The sequence below is a fragment of the Cololabis saira genome, chromosome 15 (genome assembly GCF_033807715.1).
Source record: "Cololabis saira isolate AMF1-May2022 chromosome 15, fColSai1.1, whole genome shotgun sequence".
Classification (NCBI taxonomy): domain Eukaryota; kingdom Metazoa; phylum Chordata; class Actinopteri; order Beloniformes; family Belonidae; genus Cololabis; species Cololabis saira.
Genome location: NC_084601.1, coordinates 18,497,991 through 18,513,937, shown reverse-complemented (window position 1 = coordinate 18,513,937; position 15,947 = coordinate 18,497,991). Strand labels below are relative to the sequence as shown.

Sequence of the window (15,947 nt, the reverse complement as noted above, 5' to 3'; positions counted from 1 at the left end):
AAACATAAACAACATATCAAATGGCGACACTGAGACATTTTGCCATTTTGTGGAACCTACTAGCTCATTTTGAATTTGATGGCAGCAACACATTTAAAAAAAAAGTTTGAACAGGGGCAACGGAAGGCTGGAAAAGTAATTAGCACAAATCATAAACAACTGAAGGAGTCTTAGACAACTAATTATGTTAACTGGCAACAGGTCGGTTACATGATTGGGTAGAAAAGGAGTCATCCGGAGAGGCAGAGACCCTCAGATGTACAGATTAGGAGGAATCTCTTCGTAGAAGGCAGAAGGTTAAAACTGGATGCTCGTGATCTTCGGGCCCTGGGGCAGCACTGCATTAAAAACGGGACTGATTCTCTTGTGGAAATCCGTGCATGGGCTCAGGAACACTTCTAAAGGCTGAATTAAGGTTCTTCTCAGGGAAGGTAAAAAGTTTGCCACTTTAACAATAAAAACTCCAGGGGCCTCATATACAAAGAGTGCATGGATTTCAATGTGAATCCGTGCGTGGAATTCTTGCATACGCCCAAATCCACGCACGTTTCTTTGAACACACATCACAACATCACAATAAACGTGGAATTGAGCGCACATGCGGGAGCACAACACTCCGCCCTGTCTCCTCCCTCATGTAGATATACCGGTATTTGAATATGATAATGAGGATAATTATCCATTAAAAACCGCTCATCCTAACAAGGAACTTGCAAAAACAAGTAAAACTAATTAAAAAAAACATCGGCTGTGAGCTGGAGACAGTCCTGTCAAAAGTTGAGGCCGGGAAAAAATAATTTATTTGGGGGCATTTCTTCCGATTTAAGCTGCATTGCATTATGGGGATTGTTGTTCTTTGCTTTGTGTTGCGTTCCCACAAGATTTGTGGGTTTATTATGATCATATGGATTTGTGAATGTTTATGGGCAGCATTAGTGCATCATTACACTCTCCTTTTCTTGTTTGTATTTTAAGAACCGACATCAGAACTTAAGTTGGTCGATGAAAAACGTCTCCTTGTTCCGATTTATTGTCACACGTATCATATACTAACGGATTAAGCCCAATATACACATGTATTAAGTCCTACACATTGTGGATGTCCAGCTGATGGTCCAGTCTTAGTCCTGGACCAGCAGGTCGGTGTGATCTGATGCATCAGCAGGTTCCTCTAAAGGAGCAAAAGCTCCATCGGGATTTGCGGGTTCCATCGTTGAGCTCCTGCCTTTAGTTGTTTGTTCAGATCATGTGGTTGATTGTGAGATTGTTGCAGCTCCACTCTTGTGTAATTTATCTGGTGATGTGGGGACTGTCGTGTCCTTCACGTGTGGTTGTGAACTTATTGTTGACGTCATGTTTCCTCATATTCTGGACTTCACTGCATCACCAGTGAGTGTCGCCAACGGACAAAACCTCAGAAAAGTGCGTACACCAGACATGATTTGTGCGTGGAGGACCGCAACTTTCTACGTTCAAATCACTTTTCGAACATCCGACCGTGAGCGTAGAAAGTGGCGTACGCACGTTTTTGAGCTCTGCACGTTTCGTACACGAGGCCCCAGATCTGGCAGCAGTGGTTGATAACGGCAGTGTCCATGCACCAGCTGTTGTTAACGTAGACACACACACCCCCTCCTCTCGTTTTAAGGCTGAATTAAGGTTCTGCGTTAAACCAACGCAGAGCACACGCCGTTGCCGTGACGCCGTCGTGAACCCTCCAGACTTCTCCGTCACTCCATTTTGCCGCTGTGCAATACCCCCCAGAGCGCTAGCTGATACTTTGTTTAGCTTCTGTTTTTCTCTCTCTTTCTCTCTCTCTCTCTCTCTCTCTAGGGCATTCCAAAACGTTATTATATTTTTTACCATAGTAATGTATATTTGCTGTTGTCAGACTGTGTTCTGTTTAATGACTCTTTAACAGCTGTATTGACACTTACATTTGCCCCCAGAAAGCTCTGATAAATAGATTAATTCATGGCTGATTCAATGACTGCAAGGTGACCCAGGTCCTTTAACTGCAACAGAACCCCAAATCCTCACTCCTCCACCACTGTGCTTGGCATGGGTGTGAGGTGTTTCTGCTGAAAGGTTTTCCCAAGCATAGCACGTGGTAATGAGGCCAAACAACTCCACTTTGGTGGATCTGTCGATAAGATGTTGTTTTAGAAGTCATATGGTTTGTTGCAGATGCAGTTTTGCAAATCTAAGTTGTGCTTCCATGTACCTTTTAGACAGAGGAGGTCTTCTTTGGGCAATCCTTCCAAACAAATCATATCTGTTCAGTCCTCCTCTAATTGTCCCGTCATGAACTTGAACATGCTCAGTGAGGTCTATAAGGGTCTGAGATGTAGCTTGTATTTAACCTTATTTGAATCCTGACGTGGGCCTTTTGGAGTTTATATGTTCTCCCTGTGCTTGTTTGGATTTTTCTTTAGTTACTATGGTTTCCTCTCACAGTGTAAAAACATTCATTAGGCTAATTGATGATCCTGAACTGCCCATTTGAGTTAGCGTGTGAATGGCCGTAACAGGTTAATGACAATATTAATGGAACGATCAACGTGCAACTTATTTAAATACAATAATAAGAATATTTCCTTTTAATCAGGTAGTCAGAATATTGCTGTCCATGTGAGTATAGCCACTATTTTATTTCGTTTAAATTTTTTTATCTGAAAAAGTGTACTTAGGTAAGTGGAAAAACTGTGGGATTGTAGTATTGATGCAGTCAGATCCTCCACATCTGAAGTTTTCTTTCAGACGAAGCCAAGCATGCAGATTTTCTGGCTCGAGAAGTACCAGATTATCTGATCGTTGGTGTTTGTCAAAAATGATACTACCGGTATGTTTTTTCTGGCTGTGTTAAAGTATTTTTGCTATGCCCTTATAAGAAATGAGTGGAATTTTGGAGCGAATTGTTATTGTTTTATATGAGGGCACAAGGTGAACAGTGACAATGCAGAGAAAGAAGGCGTTGCCTTAAAAAAAACAAGACCTGCAAGCTTTATCATTAGACACAGGTTTGCTCTGCACAAAGGTAACTCATATGCCCTGCGTTAACATGAATTACAGTGCTTAAAATTGCATCCTTTGCATGACTTTGCATTTCCTGTTGAAAGCACAGCCTGCCTCAGAGGCACCAAACAAGTTGTGGGTTAGTTCGAATCACAGTTATTGTGTTCTGTTCTTACAGACACTGATTTATGTCCTATTTGTAGAAATTTCTAAGAACACATTCTCATCATCATTTGTTGCTGCGTATTTCCTCTTTCATAAAGCACTTACTATTTTATTTGGTATCATAATAATCTCATGGTTCACCTATCCCACCCAACCCTCTCTTCAGGTATAGAAGACACTACATCCTTTAATGAAGTAGCATATCTCATATCTGCAGCTGCTGGACTCCTGGTGAAATAATAGAATAATGCTATATATTTATAATCACATGCTTCTTGAATCACATTGGGGAAAATGTTTAAAATTTGAGTGTTCACTGGAAACTAGAATGGAAAAATTAAAATCTCACAGTTTTAAAGTTGAACTATATTGTTTTTTTTACCTGTGTATCAAAGAGCTTTTATCACTCCACTATCAGCTCAATGTTAATCCATTCACCCAACCTTCGTTCAAGCAGGCTGGTGCAATTCATACAATGCAAACAGACTGATAAAAACAAACCTAACAAATACTTAATAGCATATTATAGGATAGCATTCGATGACCTTCATCCACCATTAAAGCTTAGTCAACACCTTATCTTTAATGACGTAGCTACCCATATGCAGCATTACGGACATTAAGCTGAAATTGTGAAAAGGTGAAAAACTGATCATATATTAATCAGAAGTAAATGCAAACAGCAACATAGAAGGTTCTGGTCTCCATAACTAGATTTCACATCCATCACAACCATACGGCAGTTGTGATGTGTAATATCATATAAAGTAATATTATATAAAGCATGGTAATATTATATATATTATGGTAATATTATATCTAACAGAGCATATTAATTAATATTTTTTAAAGAGAACATGTGTTGTTGTGCTGTTCATTTTACTAACAGATCCCTGTTTTTGGCTGAGGGCTGCCTGGAAGGGTTTGAAGATGAAACTTAGCTGTTTAACAGGCAGTTTGTGCTACTGTAAGTGTGTGTCAGCTAAAGGCAACATGATGTTTGAAATGAGAGAACCTGTTGCAAAAGTTAGCTGGCAGTTGGGCAGTTCTTACAACTCATAAACTCTCTGGTGACATCCTCATTTATCTGGTGGAATCCTGATAAATGTTTACCAAGTTCTCACCTTCAGGCTCGTTCAAGCAGATTAGGATATATCCAAGATATTGTTCCCACGTTTGAAAACAGGAAGCTTTGATAGAGATAGAGAGAGAGTGAGAGAGTGAGAGAGTGAGAGATAATGAATACATTGTCCACGTTTTCAGCATTCTTATTTTGCTAGTGAGTAATGCACATAGAAATCAAAGCATTTCACTAAAAACATGCAAATCTCTGTGATGTCTGTGACACCACTGATGATGGTAGACTTGCCGTGCTTCAAAGGGCCTAACTTGGGGTGTCCGACGTCCGCTGTCCTGCATGTTTTAGATGTTTCCCTCCATCAACACACCAGATTCTAATTAATGGTCATCCTCAGCTTGTCATCCAGCTCTGCACAAGTCTGTAAATGGCAAAGTCATTTGTATCAGGGCGCGTTGAAGGAAGGAAACATCTAAAACCTTCAGGACCCCGGCCCTCAAGGACCGACCGAGTGGCATTGAGCATCGTTAACTTCTCTAGTCGCAGTCAGTTGCCACAACTTTGAAAAAGCACTTTCATGGTCTGTACCAACTGCAAAAACGTACCATGCAGGCTCGGAAAAAAAAACGAAATTGCGGTGATGAACAAATGTGGTTGCTGGGGGGGAATGGCATTAAACAGCATCATGTGTTTTTTCTCGTGATTTCAGTCACATCCTTTCTTCTAAAAATGTTTGTTTTTGAAGACCACAACATGCCAAAAGCAATCAAGTTTGTGAGATAAAGAACTAAATGAGATTTAAGACAATAGTTGGTTTTCTCCATGCACTCCAGTCACAAAGTTAGAACTTCAAAGACAGGCACAGAGAAACTGCTAACTTTACGGAGTCAGGCACCATGTGATTCTTCAGTCTCTGATGTGAGATAAATAAATAGGTGATACATACAACAGCACAGTGTTTGTTTAGTGTTAATGCTGGTAATGTCATATTCACTGCGTGCAAAGGTAAAGGCAAAAGTGCTGAGTCACTGTGAGTTTTCAAAAGTCACAATCATGCTGCTGCTCCCACACACAACAGGGAAACAGAAAGTTGTAGCAGTTTGAAACTAAAACTGTGGAACCAAAGTACTGAAGACACGTTTGTGACTATAATGCATAAATGGTACAGAAGGATTAGCCTACAGCTCAAATTATTGTTTTTTTTTCATTAGTAAATACACTTTTTCTAAATACTTTCCAGCATAAAAGTAACTTGTGGTATTCGTTCTTGCTTATAGTTTCACTTTGTGCTTTTAATAAATGATTTATTAGTGTATTAAAGTTCACGTTCCTCCTTTCACTTGAATTCCAAGATTTACTACACCAAGCAAGAGGAGTCACTCCTCTCACGATTGTAGTTGTGCCTGTCTGTACAAACAGCTGGAAAGTATAAGGAACATACTCAAATATTTATCAAATTCCTCACTGGAATTAATCTAAATAGGTTATGGGATCAGCATTAAATCACCCTGCACTGGTTTGGCAAAATGAAGCCTGTTTGACCTGTTTTGTAGTGTGAACTTTGTAAACCGTCTCCACTGTGTCTTCTCACTGATCTTTGGCGATAACAAAAGAAATGGGATGGACTTGAACGCGACCGATCCGGATGTGGAGGAGCGGAGCTCCCTATAAAACCAGGCATGTGCATCCAGCCAGACTCACTCTCTCCCACCTCCACTCCCTCACAACTCAGCTGCATAACTCCTGTAGTTTGGTGTGCAGATCCTCTCTGAAACCATGGCCAAGGACATGACTCTGCTGTGGGGCTCCGGCTCCCCCCCCTGCTGGAGGGTGATGATCACTCTGGAGGAGAAGAACCTGCAGGGCTACAACCAGAAGTTGATGTCATTCGAGAAAATGGACCACAAGTCCCAGGAAGTATTGGCCATCAATCCCCGTGGCCAGGTAGGTTCATTTCACAGTATTTAGTCATTTGCATAATTTTTTGTTTTTGTTTTTTTGCCGAAATGCATTGATTCTATGGACTTTCTTTCACATGCAAATAAGAATGCTGAAACCTTGGGTTGTATTTATTTTATTTCTCTGTCTCTCACAGTTTCCTGCCTTCAAACATGGGAACAATATCCTGAATGAGTCCTATGCTGCTTGCATGTACCTGGAGGTGAGAACTTGTTAAATATTTATCCAGCCAAAGAGTTCAAGGGTGCTTTGAAGCATGTCTTGCAGACTAAAGTCACCCTACACTGCAGGGTGGAAAGAAACCGGAGCCCTTTCACAATGGTTGTTCTTTTCCTGTCTCCAACAACAGAGCCAGTTCAAGTCCCAGGGAACCAAGCTGATCCCTGACAGCCCCGCTGAGCAAGCGCTGATGTACCAGCGCATGTTTGAGGGACTTACACTCGCCCAGAAATCAGGTATGTTAACTCTGCCAAAGCATACATGTATATTTTGTTTTTACTTCTGCAAGTTCAAACAGACCGGTTTCCTCCCTAAAGCTCTGTCTCTGCATGATCTTAAAGTTGTTGTCGTTGGCACTCAAAAGTCTGGCTTTTGAGACTCTCACCTGCATTTCCCTTGGCAACCACCAACACCAACCTGCCACTTTAAAGCCAGTGAGACCTGGTGTCTTCATGCAAACCCCTCAGAGGTGCCTTGACATCAGATGGTGCCCCTCCCTGTGAGACCTGACCCGTTCAAAACAATGTGCACACTCTAATGAGCCGTGCACTCGCATAATCCAGCTATGTCATCCTTGCATCAGTCCTATGGGGTGCAAGTGCCACAACAGGTTGGCAAGTCATCACATGCAGAGCATCACATGCTTGGACCCGTTTGCACATAAAGCTGCGGTCATGAGGTCTAGTGCCCCTTTTTCGGGGGGAGGAGAGGGCCACTAATTATAAAAGCTGGAAAAACTGCAGAAAAATTACATTTTCTACACAAAGGCACATGCTTCTGACTTTATTTTTGAGCCCATTTACTACATTTACTACTCCTCTGTTTGCAGCGGATGTTACGTAATGCCCAATGGCACTAAACGGAAATGAAAGTAGCAAGCACATGTGGGTGTGGCTGTTGTCCAATGGCTGACCAGTCCTAATACAGCAGAGGGGCTTTAAAAAAAAATTCCTGTTTGTCATTTTCAGGCGACGTCATCTACTACGACTGGAAGGTCCCAGAGGGAGAGAGACACGACTCGGCTGTGAAGAGGAACAGGGATGCTCTGAGAGCTGAAGTCAAGATATGGGAGGGTTACCTGGCGGTAAGGAGGAAACCGGGATGCACAAATATACTCAACAGCTTAAAAGGGTAGAATAGAGGTGTCATTACTATAGTTGAAGGTATGCCAGTCTTAAGCCAATTATGGGGGTTATGACTGGAGGTGAGAAATAAAAAAAAAAAAAAAAAGGAAAGGAAAAATGACAAAACGGATTACAAACAACAAAAAGTACATTGGAAAGGGGGGGGGGGGGGGTGCAAAAGCAACAAGCTGGGGTTTTACTGGAGGGCCTCCACCAATTGTGAGATCAGATGCCGTAATTCCTGTCTAACCCCAAACAAGCCATATTTGTGTGACGTGGGAGCGTTGCTGCGGCAAGTCTTGTTATCTTTGGCCAGATACAGACTGGCTGCTTTGTCCCTTTCATTGATTTTTAGTTCAGATAAATGGACCAGCAGCTTTAAGTGTAGATTGGATCTACAGAAGGAAGTAAAGCTCATTTCCACAATGTCAAGTAGCTGTTTTTGGCTTCGTTTATGTTATCAACAACTGAGTAAGCCCGCCGGCCTCAAAAGCTAACCTATTTTGAATTTTTAACTATAGATATTTAGCTGTAACTCCGTTTTAGTCTGGATATAATACGCCTTTGCTGTGGCATCTTTTTGGTAGCCCTGTGCAGGATCATGTGTTGATGATGGGAGAGTCGGACTGCTGCGGAAAATCTTTCCCAGCCCATCCCAGGGTTTCCAATGGGGTCTCAATTTAAACCCAATGAATCCTGACATTGTCTTGAAATCTGTCCGTGCCATCGGAGGGAAAATAATAATAATAATTTAAAAAAAAAAATGTTGGGTCATGAGGTCATGACCTCATCTTTTGGGCACATAACAATGCAGCAAGCCACATTCACACTAGCTCCACTGACTTGTATGGTAGGCACTTGATGGACATGCTAGATTACCCACATGTCCTCCTACCTGAATGCTGCTAATTTATTTACTCTTATGAATTCTAGCACCTCTTTGCATCAGTTCAGGTTAAATAATTTATTCTCTGCTTTGTATTAAATTGCCCAGCTCTGTCCAAGTAGCTGAAATGAGTATGTTGCTTCTTCTCTTTTAGGCGTCAGGCTGTTTCATGGCAGGAAAGACATTTTCCCTGGCAGATGTGATTCTTTATCCAGCAATTGCTTATCTCTTCCGCTTTGGGTAAGTGGATTAAATGATGAAATATCACTTTTAATTTTATTAGAAGGAAGAAAAAAAAGTGGATGGAGTACAAAAAGGTTTTCAATCTAACCCTGTATCTTTTGTGCAGATTATGTGAGGAGAAGTACCCCAAGCTGGCGGCTTACTTCAACTGTCTGAAGGATAGACCCAGCATCAAAAGCACCTGCCCTCCCACCTGGAAAGACACACCCGGACAGGCTGTGCTGAAAGACATCTGAGATGCAAACAACAAATCTGTTCATGTTGTTTAATATTTAACTTCTCGTTTCATTGCGCTGCTTCAGAAGTTTACATGTTTAAAATATGGAAACATCTTTCTCAATGATTTGTTCTGCAGAAGGTGCTTCTTGTGCTTTGAGCAAATTGAATAAAATTTTGAATTTCAGTTTTGTCTTTAGTCTTTTTTTCTTTTTTTTTTTTTTTTTTCCGGTTCATTTTCCACATTCATTCCCTTGAAAATATGTCTGCCTGATATGCTTCCAGCTGCAGACGACATTCCTTGGCTAATGCCCATCAAAGGCCCAGAGATTGCATAAGTTGGGCCTCTTGTAAATCCACGCTGTCAATGATTTTGAGCATTCCTGGAATCAAACTGACCACATAACCTCCCTGGCTGGAACAATAAAACGTGAATCTTATTGTCTGCGTGCAGCAAAGTTTCACTACAAAAGGTATAAAAGGTTTTGGACAATATTTAACTAATGTGTGTTTTAGGACACGGTATAACATCTGTTGCACCTCCAACGTGATTATTTTTAAAATGTAATATAACTTTTATGGCAGTTTAACTTAAGACATGAGATGAGACTGGGTTGTGAATCTTCAGTCTTTCAAGGTTTTATTTTGCATCCCTTCTTAGTTATTGCACATTTCATTGGACCGTCACAAAAACAGTCACCAAGCGTGTTCCACACTTTGGCAACCAGATTGTGGGGATTGCAAAACTGCCCTTTGGTCAACTTGTATTTGCAGAGCCGCTCTTTTTAACCGAGGCTGCGCTTCTGGACACTCATTATCCAGGCAGAGAATCATCAGCAAAGGATGGGAGCCTTTTTGGTTTTACTGGGCCTGCTGTCGCTCTGTACCCTTTCCTCTGGTCAAGGTAGTGTAACTGGACACGCATTGCTTTTTGTGTGCGTTCAGACCAGACTGTCTACTTTTCTGTCTCCTCAGAATGTAATCAAGAGATTCTGGAGAATGTGGATTTCCCTGGCACTGATATAACATTTCTCTACTCTCCTGATGTGGAACACTGCCAGCAGCTGTGCACGCAGCACCCCTCGTGCCTCTTCTTCACCTTTGTTCGAGCTGACTGGACCACAGATAACAGGTCTGACAGATCTTAGCAAAACATTTGAGAACAGAAGTGGCATTTTATTTATGTTAAGGTTTAGCTATTATTTCATGAGTAGACAGATTTAAATGCACATAGAAAGAGAAGAAGTCCAGACCAATTATAAAAAGAAGAAATGCATGATAGAAATGCACTAAAAATAATAGTAATGCAAATTTTTGTCATTTCCTGAATTGTTTTTTTTGTCTTTCCATTTGTTTTTCCACTTCCACTTGCACAAAAAAATTATAACAATGTTCTACACTGATCTGAAAATATGATCCCCCCCTGTCTCTCCTGCAGAAACTTCTACTGTTACCTGAAATCCACCCCTTCTGGGCAGCCCGCTTCTCGGTCTCCGCTGCTTGGCGTCACCTCTGGCTTTTCTCTGAAACAGTGCAATCCTGACCCACGTAGGCTCTCGAGCATCAAAACCACTGACCAGGTCCTCAGGCGTCCACATTCTCCTTAACTTTCACTGTCTTTGTTTCCCCTGTCTGCACCAGAACCATGTCTGTCTGAAATGTACGACAATGTGGACTTCAAAGGGGCAGACTACAGAACTTTGTTCACAAGCAGCTATGAGGACTGTCAGAGGGTCTGCACCGAGGACCCTGACTGTCGCTTCTTCACTTTTGTCAAAAACGATTTCACGGTGAAGAATATTAGGTAAATATGGATCAGGTTGCATCCTGTTTCCCAAAAAACTGGGATGCTGCATATTATGTAAATGAAAAACACAATGTAATAATCTCAATATGAATATATGTACATATATATAAATGTACATATTTTATTAAGTTTAAACATGCAAAATAACAACTCAGAAAAATGATTAAATAAATGAATAAAATAATTGTCAATGTGATGAGACTTGGGATTGTAGTTTAGAAAATAGGGTCATTCAGCAGAGAGATGCAAAGTCTTGTTTTAATAAGCCTCAATGAGGGGAAACTGCCTTCGGGATTCGTATTGAATAATGAAACGTCTGAGGGAAGAAAAAGTATGACAAATGTAGTGTGATCAGCTTGTGTCATGGCTTGACTCATGTGGAAACAACAAAAATAAGACAGAGCATAAAACTGAAGAAAAAACTTTTTGAGTTAAATCAAATTAAGAATACTGTTTCCAAGGAGGGGTTTAGAAATCGGTGAGAATGAAGGAAGAACCCCATGTCAAATGTTTCAGGTCATCTTACAAGTAACATTTTGCAGCATGACCACAAGAGGGTGCACATGAATCATCATGCTTGAGGCCAAAAACAGTCATGTAGGACATTTTTTTGGACATTATGGCTCCTACAGGAAGATCAGTGCTTCTCACTATTAGAGAATCCATCCAATCAGAAGACATATGTTGAACTGGCAGAAACAGCGGACAGGATTATTGTCGGAGCCTCTGATATTCAATGATGGTGTCATTTCTACCCCTGTTCTAGGTATAAATGTCACCTTAAATTCAGCTGGAATATACCAAGGACTCCTATTGTAGAGAGCAAGACTGGCGTTACATCTGGATTTTCCAAAAATGCAAAACTAACTCCACATTTTGATACAGGTACACTTATGCTAGTAGTTAAAGCAGTAGTGAATTAAAAAAATATTGTCATATTTTTAACATGTAAACTTCTGAACTTATTCCATTTCCTCTGACATCTGTGTCTTTGCAGACAGTATGAACTAATATGTTCAATGTTTTTTCTCTTCACCTTCATTTCATTTGTTGATGGAAGTCTATTTTCCCATTTCAAACCTGCAACACATACAAAAAAACAAACTAAACAAAACAAAAAAAAGTTGTGTGAGTAGAACTTTAAGGCGTTCCTTCCTTCTCACAATACAGCATTCTGGCATTTTTCCTGCAAACACATCTGTGATAATCACCACATTTTTTATTTTAAAATTCTTCACAAATTCTTCCCTGGGGGACGGGTCAGGACTTCAGGCAGGTCCGCCCGCTTTCTCTGTCATGCCTTCATGATATGTAGATAGTTTGGTTTGGAATTGTCTTCTTCAAGGTTTTAATTTCTTTGTACTATGGATTTTTTCTGACCACAAAGCATTTCCACTGTGTGATGGTTCATCCCAGATGCCTCTGAACCCATAGACAAATGCTGATGAGTTAACATAAGGCTTATTTTTTAAACAGTATAGTTTTAATTGGCATTTGTGAATGTACTATTGTAGTGCTTGACTAAGGTTTCCATAAATAAATGCTGGCCTACATCAGCTGTTGATGGACGAGGGTTCATGATGCACTGCCGCCTGAGGGATGCACCCTTGCCTTTTACATGCAAACTCCTCCAGATTCCTTAAATTGATTATTTATATTACACACATTCTTTCAAATCTTTCTTTGAAGAACATTGTTTTTCAACTTTCAATGATTTTTCTTACACATTTGACTAAATAGATATTGCCCATCTTTGCGATTTAAAGGAGCCGTCTGTAAGAAATGGCCAAAACTGGTACTGCAGTCACTTTCAAAATATTGTTGAGCGGCGTGTACCCTCCCCCTCCTCCCCCCGACCAGAGGTTGCCAGGTAGGCTGCAGAATGCAGCAGGAACGTAGGCTGCCGTGGCTGCGATAATTAGAGCCGAGCTGGCAACCCGGATGCCGAAACAATACTGACTTGGTGATTGGGAGATAGGTGGAGGGTGGAGCTTCAGAAACAATACTGACTTGGTGATTGGGAGATAGGTGGAGGGTGGAGCTTCAGAAACAATACTGACTTGGTGATTGGGAGATAGGTGGAGGGTGGAGCTTCAGAAACAATACTGACTTGGTGATTGGGAGATAGGTGGAGGGTGGAGCTTCAGGCCAAAACAAAAAATGACAACATAAACATCAGTTGAGGGCTGCAACTCCTCTTTTTAAACTGGAATATCCTGGCTTGAGTGGTGTTGTCAGTGACATAAGTATTTGAAATGAACATGATTTTTATATTGTCGGTTGACATATCGGGGTCATTTTATGATTTGTTTTATTATTGCTCTTACATACAGCTCCTTTAAAGACTCTTTTTTTGGGGATACTGCTTTTGTAGCCAACTATTTTTACTATGAAGTGTTGACACCATCTGTCTAAATAAAACATTATGGGTTTTTTTAATTATTATTTCAATCACATTTCCATATTACTTACAGCTTTAGTTTAGGGTACCTTTAGTGCATGTATGTTTTAATTATTGTATCATCTGTTTTTCATTTAGCATGTGAGAGCACGTTTTTTCCAAACACTGACCTCCCTGGGAGCGACCTGCAGGTGCTGAAGGCCGTATCTGCCGAACACTGTCAGATCCTGTGCTCTGCTCATCCACAGTGCACCTACTTCTCTTTCACCAAGTAAGCAGATTTGTGTTTGACCGTGTCAGAGTAAAATTAATATTCAAACTTATTTTTAAACAGTTACATGGGCAATTATTTTAGCTTCCTCTCTCTTCAAGCTTAATCATGATTGCTCTCATGCTCGGCTGCTTTGATTTCTCTGTTCAGTCTGCTCTCTACTTTATGTGCAGCTTCGACTGTTTTTTGAAGAACAATCCAAACACGATGGAGGCCAGAGCAAAGGACGGAATCAAGTCAGGGTTGGCAGCACACTCCTGTCACCTGGATGACAGTATGTACCACAAATCAACCCCCCCACCCCTTCCCTGGATACAGATCCGACTTACAGCTGGCAATTCAGACCAAGCTCTACCCCCCATGGGAGTCCCAGAGGGACACGGTCAAATACCAATTCAAGGTACACGGACAAATACTTTCTTCCGAGGACTCAAAAGAAGGTGGGAACCTCGAGCTGCTGTTTGGTTCATAAGCATAAACTACAGTTAGGACCAGTCCCCCACCCAAAGGCGGAGTGAGGCTACACTCTCATTCCCCAGTGCTAACCAATGTACAGGCACCGAGCCTCACACGCCTCTCACCTTGAGCAACCCCAGACTGGAACAGTCCGACCTCTCTCGAGGTGAGACCATATCTAATCGGATCTTCTCAACCTCATGCACCAGCTCAGGCTCCTTCCACGTCCCGAGAACCAGCTTCTCTAGCCGAGGATTGGACCACCAGGTCCCTCTCTTTGGCCCCCACCCATGTCCTTCTATGGATCCCTATGGCCCTCCCACAGGTGGGGAGCCCCATGTGAAGGGGGGGCCCATGCTGCCTTACTGGACTGTGCCCAGCTGGGCCCCATGGGTGCAGGCCTGGCCACCAGGTGTTTGCCAGAGATCCCCACCTCCAGGACTGGATCCAAAAGGGGACCCTGTTCACCGATGCCTGAGCTAGGGTGAACAGGAATCAATCCTTTTTCTCGTCAAAAGGGTTTTTTGTACTAGATGGGCATTAGGGGTGGGTACTGGGAAGGACCTCACGATACGATACGCATCACGATACTTGAGCCACGATACGATACACATTGCGATATCCTGATTATGCGATATCCCGATTATTATATTCTACATAGTTCACCGAAAAATGTAAAAATGCATTACACATCTTAAAATCCAAGTTGTATATATGTACATCAGATGATAGTGATGGATCTTAAAATCCGAGTTGCACGTTCATCAGATTATAGTGACAATTCATGGGACAAACTGAGTCAAAACAATGTTTTATTATAACTATACAAGCTAAAGTTACAACTTATTTGTATATGTTTTTCATATTATTTACATCATATGAAATTAACATTAAATTTAGTATGAGGTTGCTTTAATTATGTTGCAAATGATAATAAACACAAGAAACACGGTACTAAAACCAAGGACAGGCACAGTGATCAGTCAGTATAGATATAAATCCATAAATAAATAAACCTCTGTCCATTATTTTTCATTTTTTAAGGACAGGCAATTGTGTTATATAAAAGATAAATTATAAAATGAAATAAAACGTGAAATAAAACCTGAGCTCAGTGCAGGGCCCTCCCAGGGTTGGTAGAGAGTGGCAATGCCCAGGACTGTCACTTAGGTAGGAGCACTGGGTGATATAATGGGGAAAAAATCGGGGATAAAAAATATTTAAAAAAAAAAAATATAAAAAAAAAAAAAAATTCGATAGTCAAATTTTGAATATCGATATTGAATCGGCTGGAAAAGTATCGCGATATATTGCCATATCGATATTTTTGCCCACCCCTAATGGGCATTGTGCAATCTAATATCACCGTCACTGTGAACATAAAGCACATAGAAATGCTTCCTCTATCTGTCCTTTCAATGTGTTGTCAGTGCATTTTGTAGCAGATGTTTAATCCTGTTGATCTCTTTTTACAGGTTTGGTCAAGATAGCATATGAAGAAATAGATTTCAGAGGTTCTGACATTCGTTTCGAGCTGATGGATGATGCAGACATGTGTCAGAGCAAGTGCACAGAAGATCCTGTGTGCCAGTTTTATACTTATGTTGATAAACAGTTCTCTGACCGAGCTTTTTGGTACAGTATACTTTATGAAAATTACTTACACACAATTAAAAAAAAAAAAAAAAATTCTGGTGGTTTATTAAAAACAATTTTGTATTGCAGGCGTCGTTGCTATCTGAAGCGTGTTATCACCATGCCTGCTCCTCCCAAAGTTGAAAAACTGGTTGGTGTCCTGTCAGGCTTCTCCCAGAGAAACTGTGAAACAGCAGCGCGGTGAACTCCAGATAAAAGGCAGAAGAAAAGGAAATGGCATTTTGGTTTACTTGTAAGTGAGAGAAATAATGTACCTCACTGCAAGCTCACTTTTGCTGCAATTCTTCTTCGATTTGTGTCCTTGTGTTTTTTACATGCATGTGCAAATAAGAGCAATAAAATCGGAGTATTAAAATAGTTTCATGATTTAAAATTTGTAAAAGCCAATTTTTAACAGGTACATGTATTAGAGATGAGAAATAAGAGTATGGTTAGGTTTTTAAAAGTAGGT

At 40.9% G+C, this 15,947-nt stretch overlaps 2 protein-coding genes across 2 annotated transcripts; both read left to right on the top strand.

The window, feature by feature from the left end:
* The first annotated feature begins 5,991 nt into the window (after positions 1-5,991).
* Positions 5,992-9,092, top strand: LOC133460449 (glutathione S-transferase A-like). Its single transcript, XM_061741002.1, has 6 exons — positions 5,992-6,202; positions 6,354-6,419; positions 6,567-6,672; positions 7,405-7,520; positions 8,601-8,686; positions 8,796-9,092. The coding sequence occupies exons 1-6, from the start codon at positions 6,035-6,037 to the stop codon at positions 8,923-8,925; spliced, it is 672 nt and encodes a 223-aa protein (XP_061596986.1). The 5' UTR covers positions 5,992-6,034; the 3' UTR covers positions 8,926-9,092.
* A 623-nt stretch (positions 9,093-9,715) lies between these two features.
* Positions 9,716-15,851, top strand: LOC133460448 (coagulation factor XI-like). The gene is made up of 9 exons (XM_061741001.1): positions 9,716-9,809; positions 9,881-10,037; positions 10,344-10,453; positions 10,547-10,709; positions 11,479-11,597; positions 13,252-13,384; positions 13,558-13,658; positions 15,316-15,475; positions 15,566-15,851. Exons 1-9 carry the CDS (start codon positions 9,749-9,751, stop codon positions 15,678-15,680), a joined length of 1,119 nt encoding a protein of 372 aa, XP_061596985.1. The 5' UTR covers positions 9,716-9,748; the 3' UTR covers positions 15,681-15,851.
* The last annotated feature ends 96 nt before the right edge of the window (positions 15,852-15,947 follow it).

What these genes read in the sequence shown, in the direction of transcription:
- LOC133460449 (XM_061741002.1), top strand. Translation starts at nt 6,035, where the DNA reads ATGGCCAAGGACATGACTCTGCTGTGGGGCTCCGGCTCCCCCCCCTGC. An exon ending in TATGGGAGGGTTACCTGGCG is followed by an intron (nt 7,521 to 8,600) that starts GTAAGGAGGAAA and finishes CTTCTCTTTTAG; the next exon opens with GCGTCAGGCTGTTTCATGGC. An exon ending in GCTTATCTCTTCCGCTTTGG is followed by an intron (nt 8,687 to 8,795) that starts GTAAGTGGATTA and finishes TCTTTTGTGCAG; the next exon opens with ATTATGTGAGGAGAAGTACC.
- LOC133460448 (XM_061741001.1), top strand. Translation starts at nt 9,749, where the DNA reads ATGGGAGCCTTTTTGGTTTTACTGGGCCTGCTGTCGCTCTGTACCCTT. An exon ending in CTCCTGTCACCTGGATGACA is followed by an intron (nt 13,659 to 15,315) that starts GTATGTACCACA and finishes CTCTTTTTACAG; the next exon opens with GTTTGGTCAAGATAGCATAT. An exon ending in TTCTCTGACCGAGCTTTTTG is followed by an intron (nt 15,476 to 15,565) that starts GTACAGTATACT and finishes TTTGTATTGCAG; the next exon opens with GCGTCGTTGCTATCTGAAGC.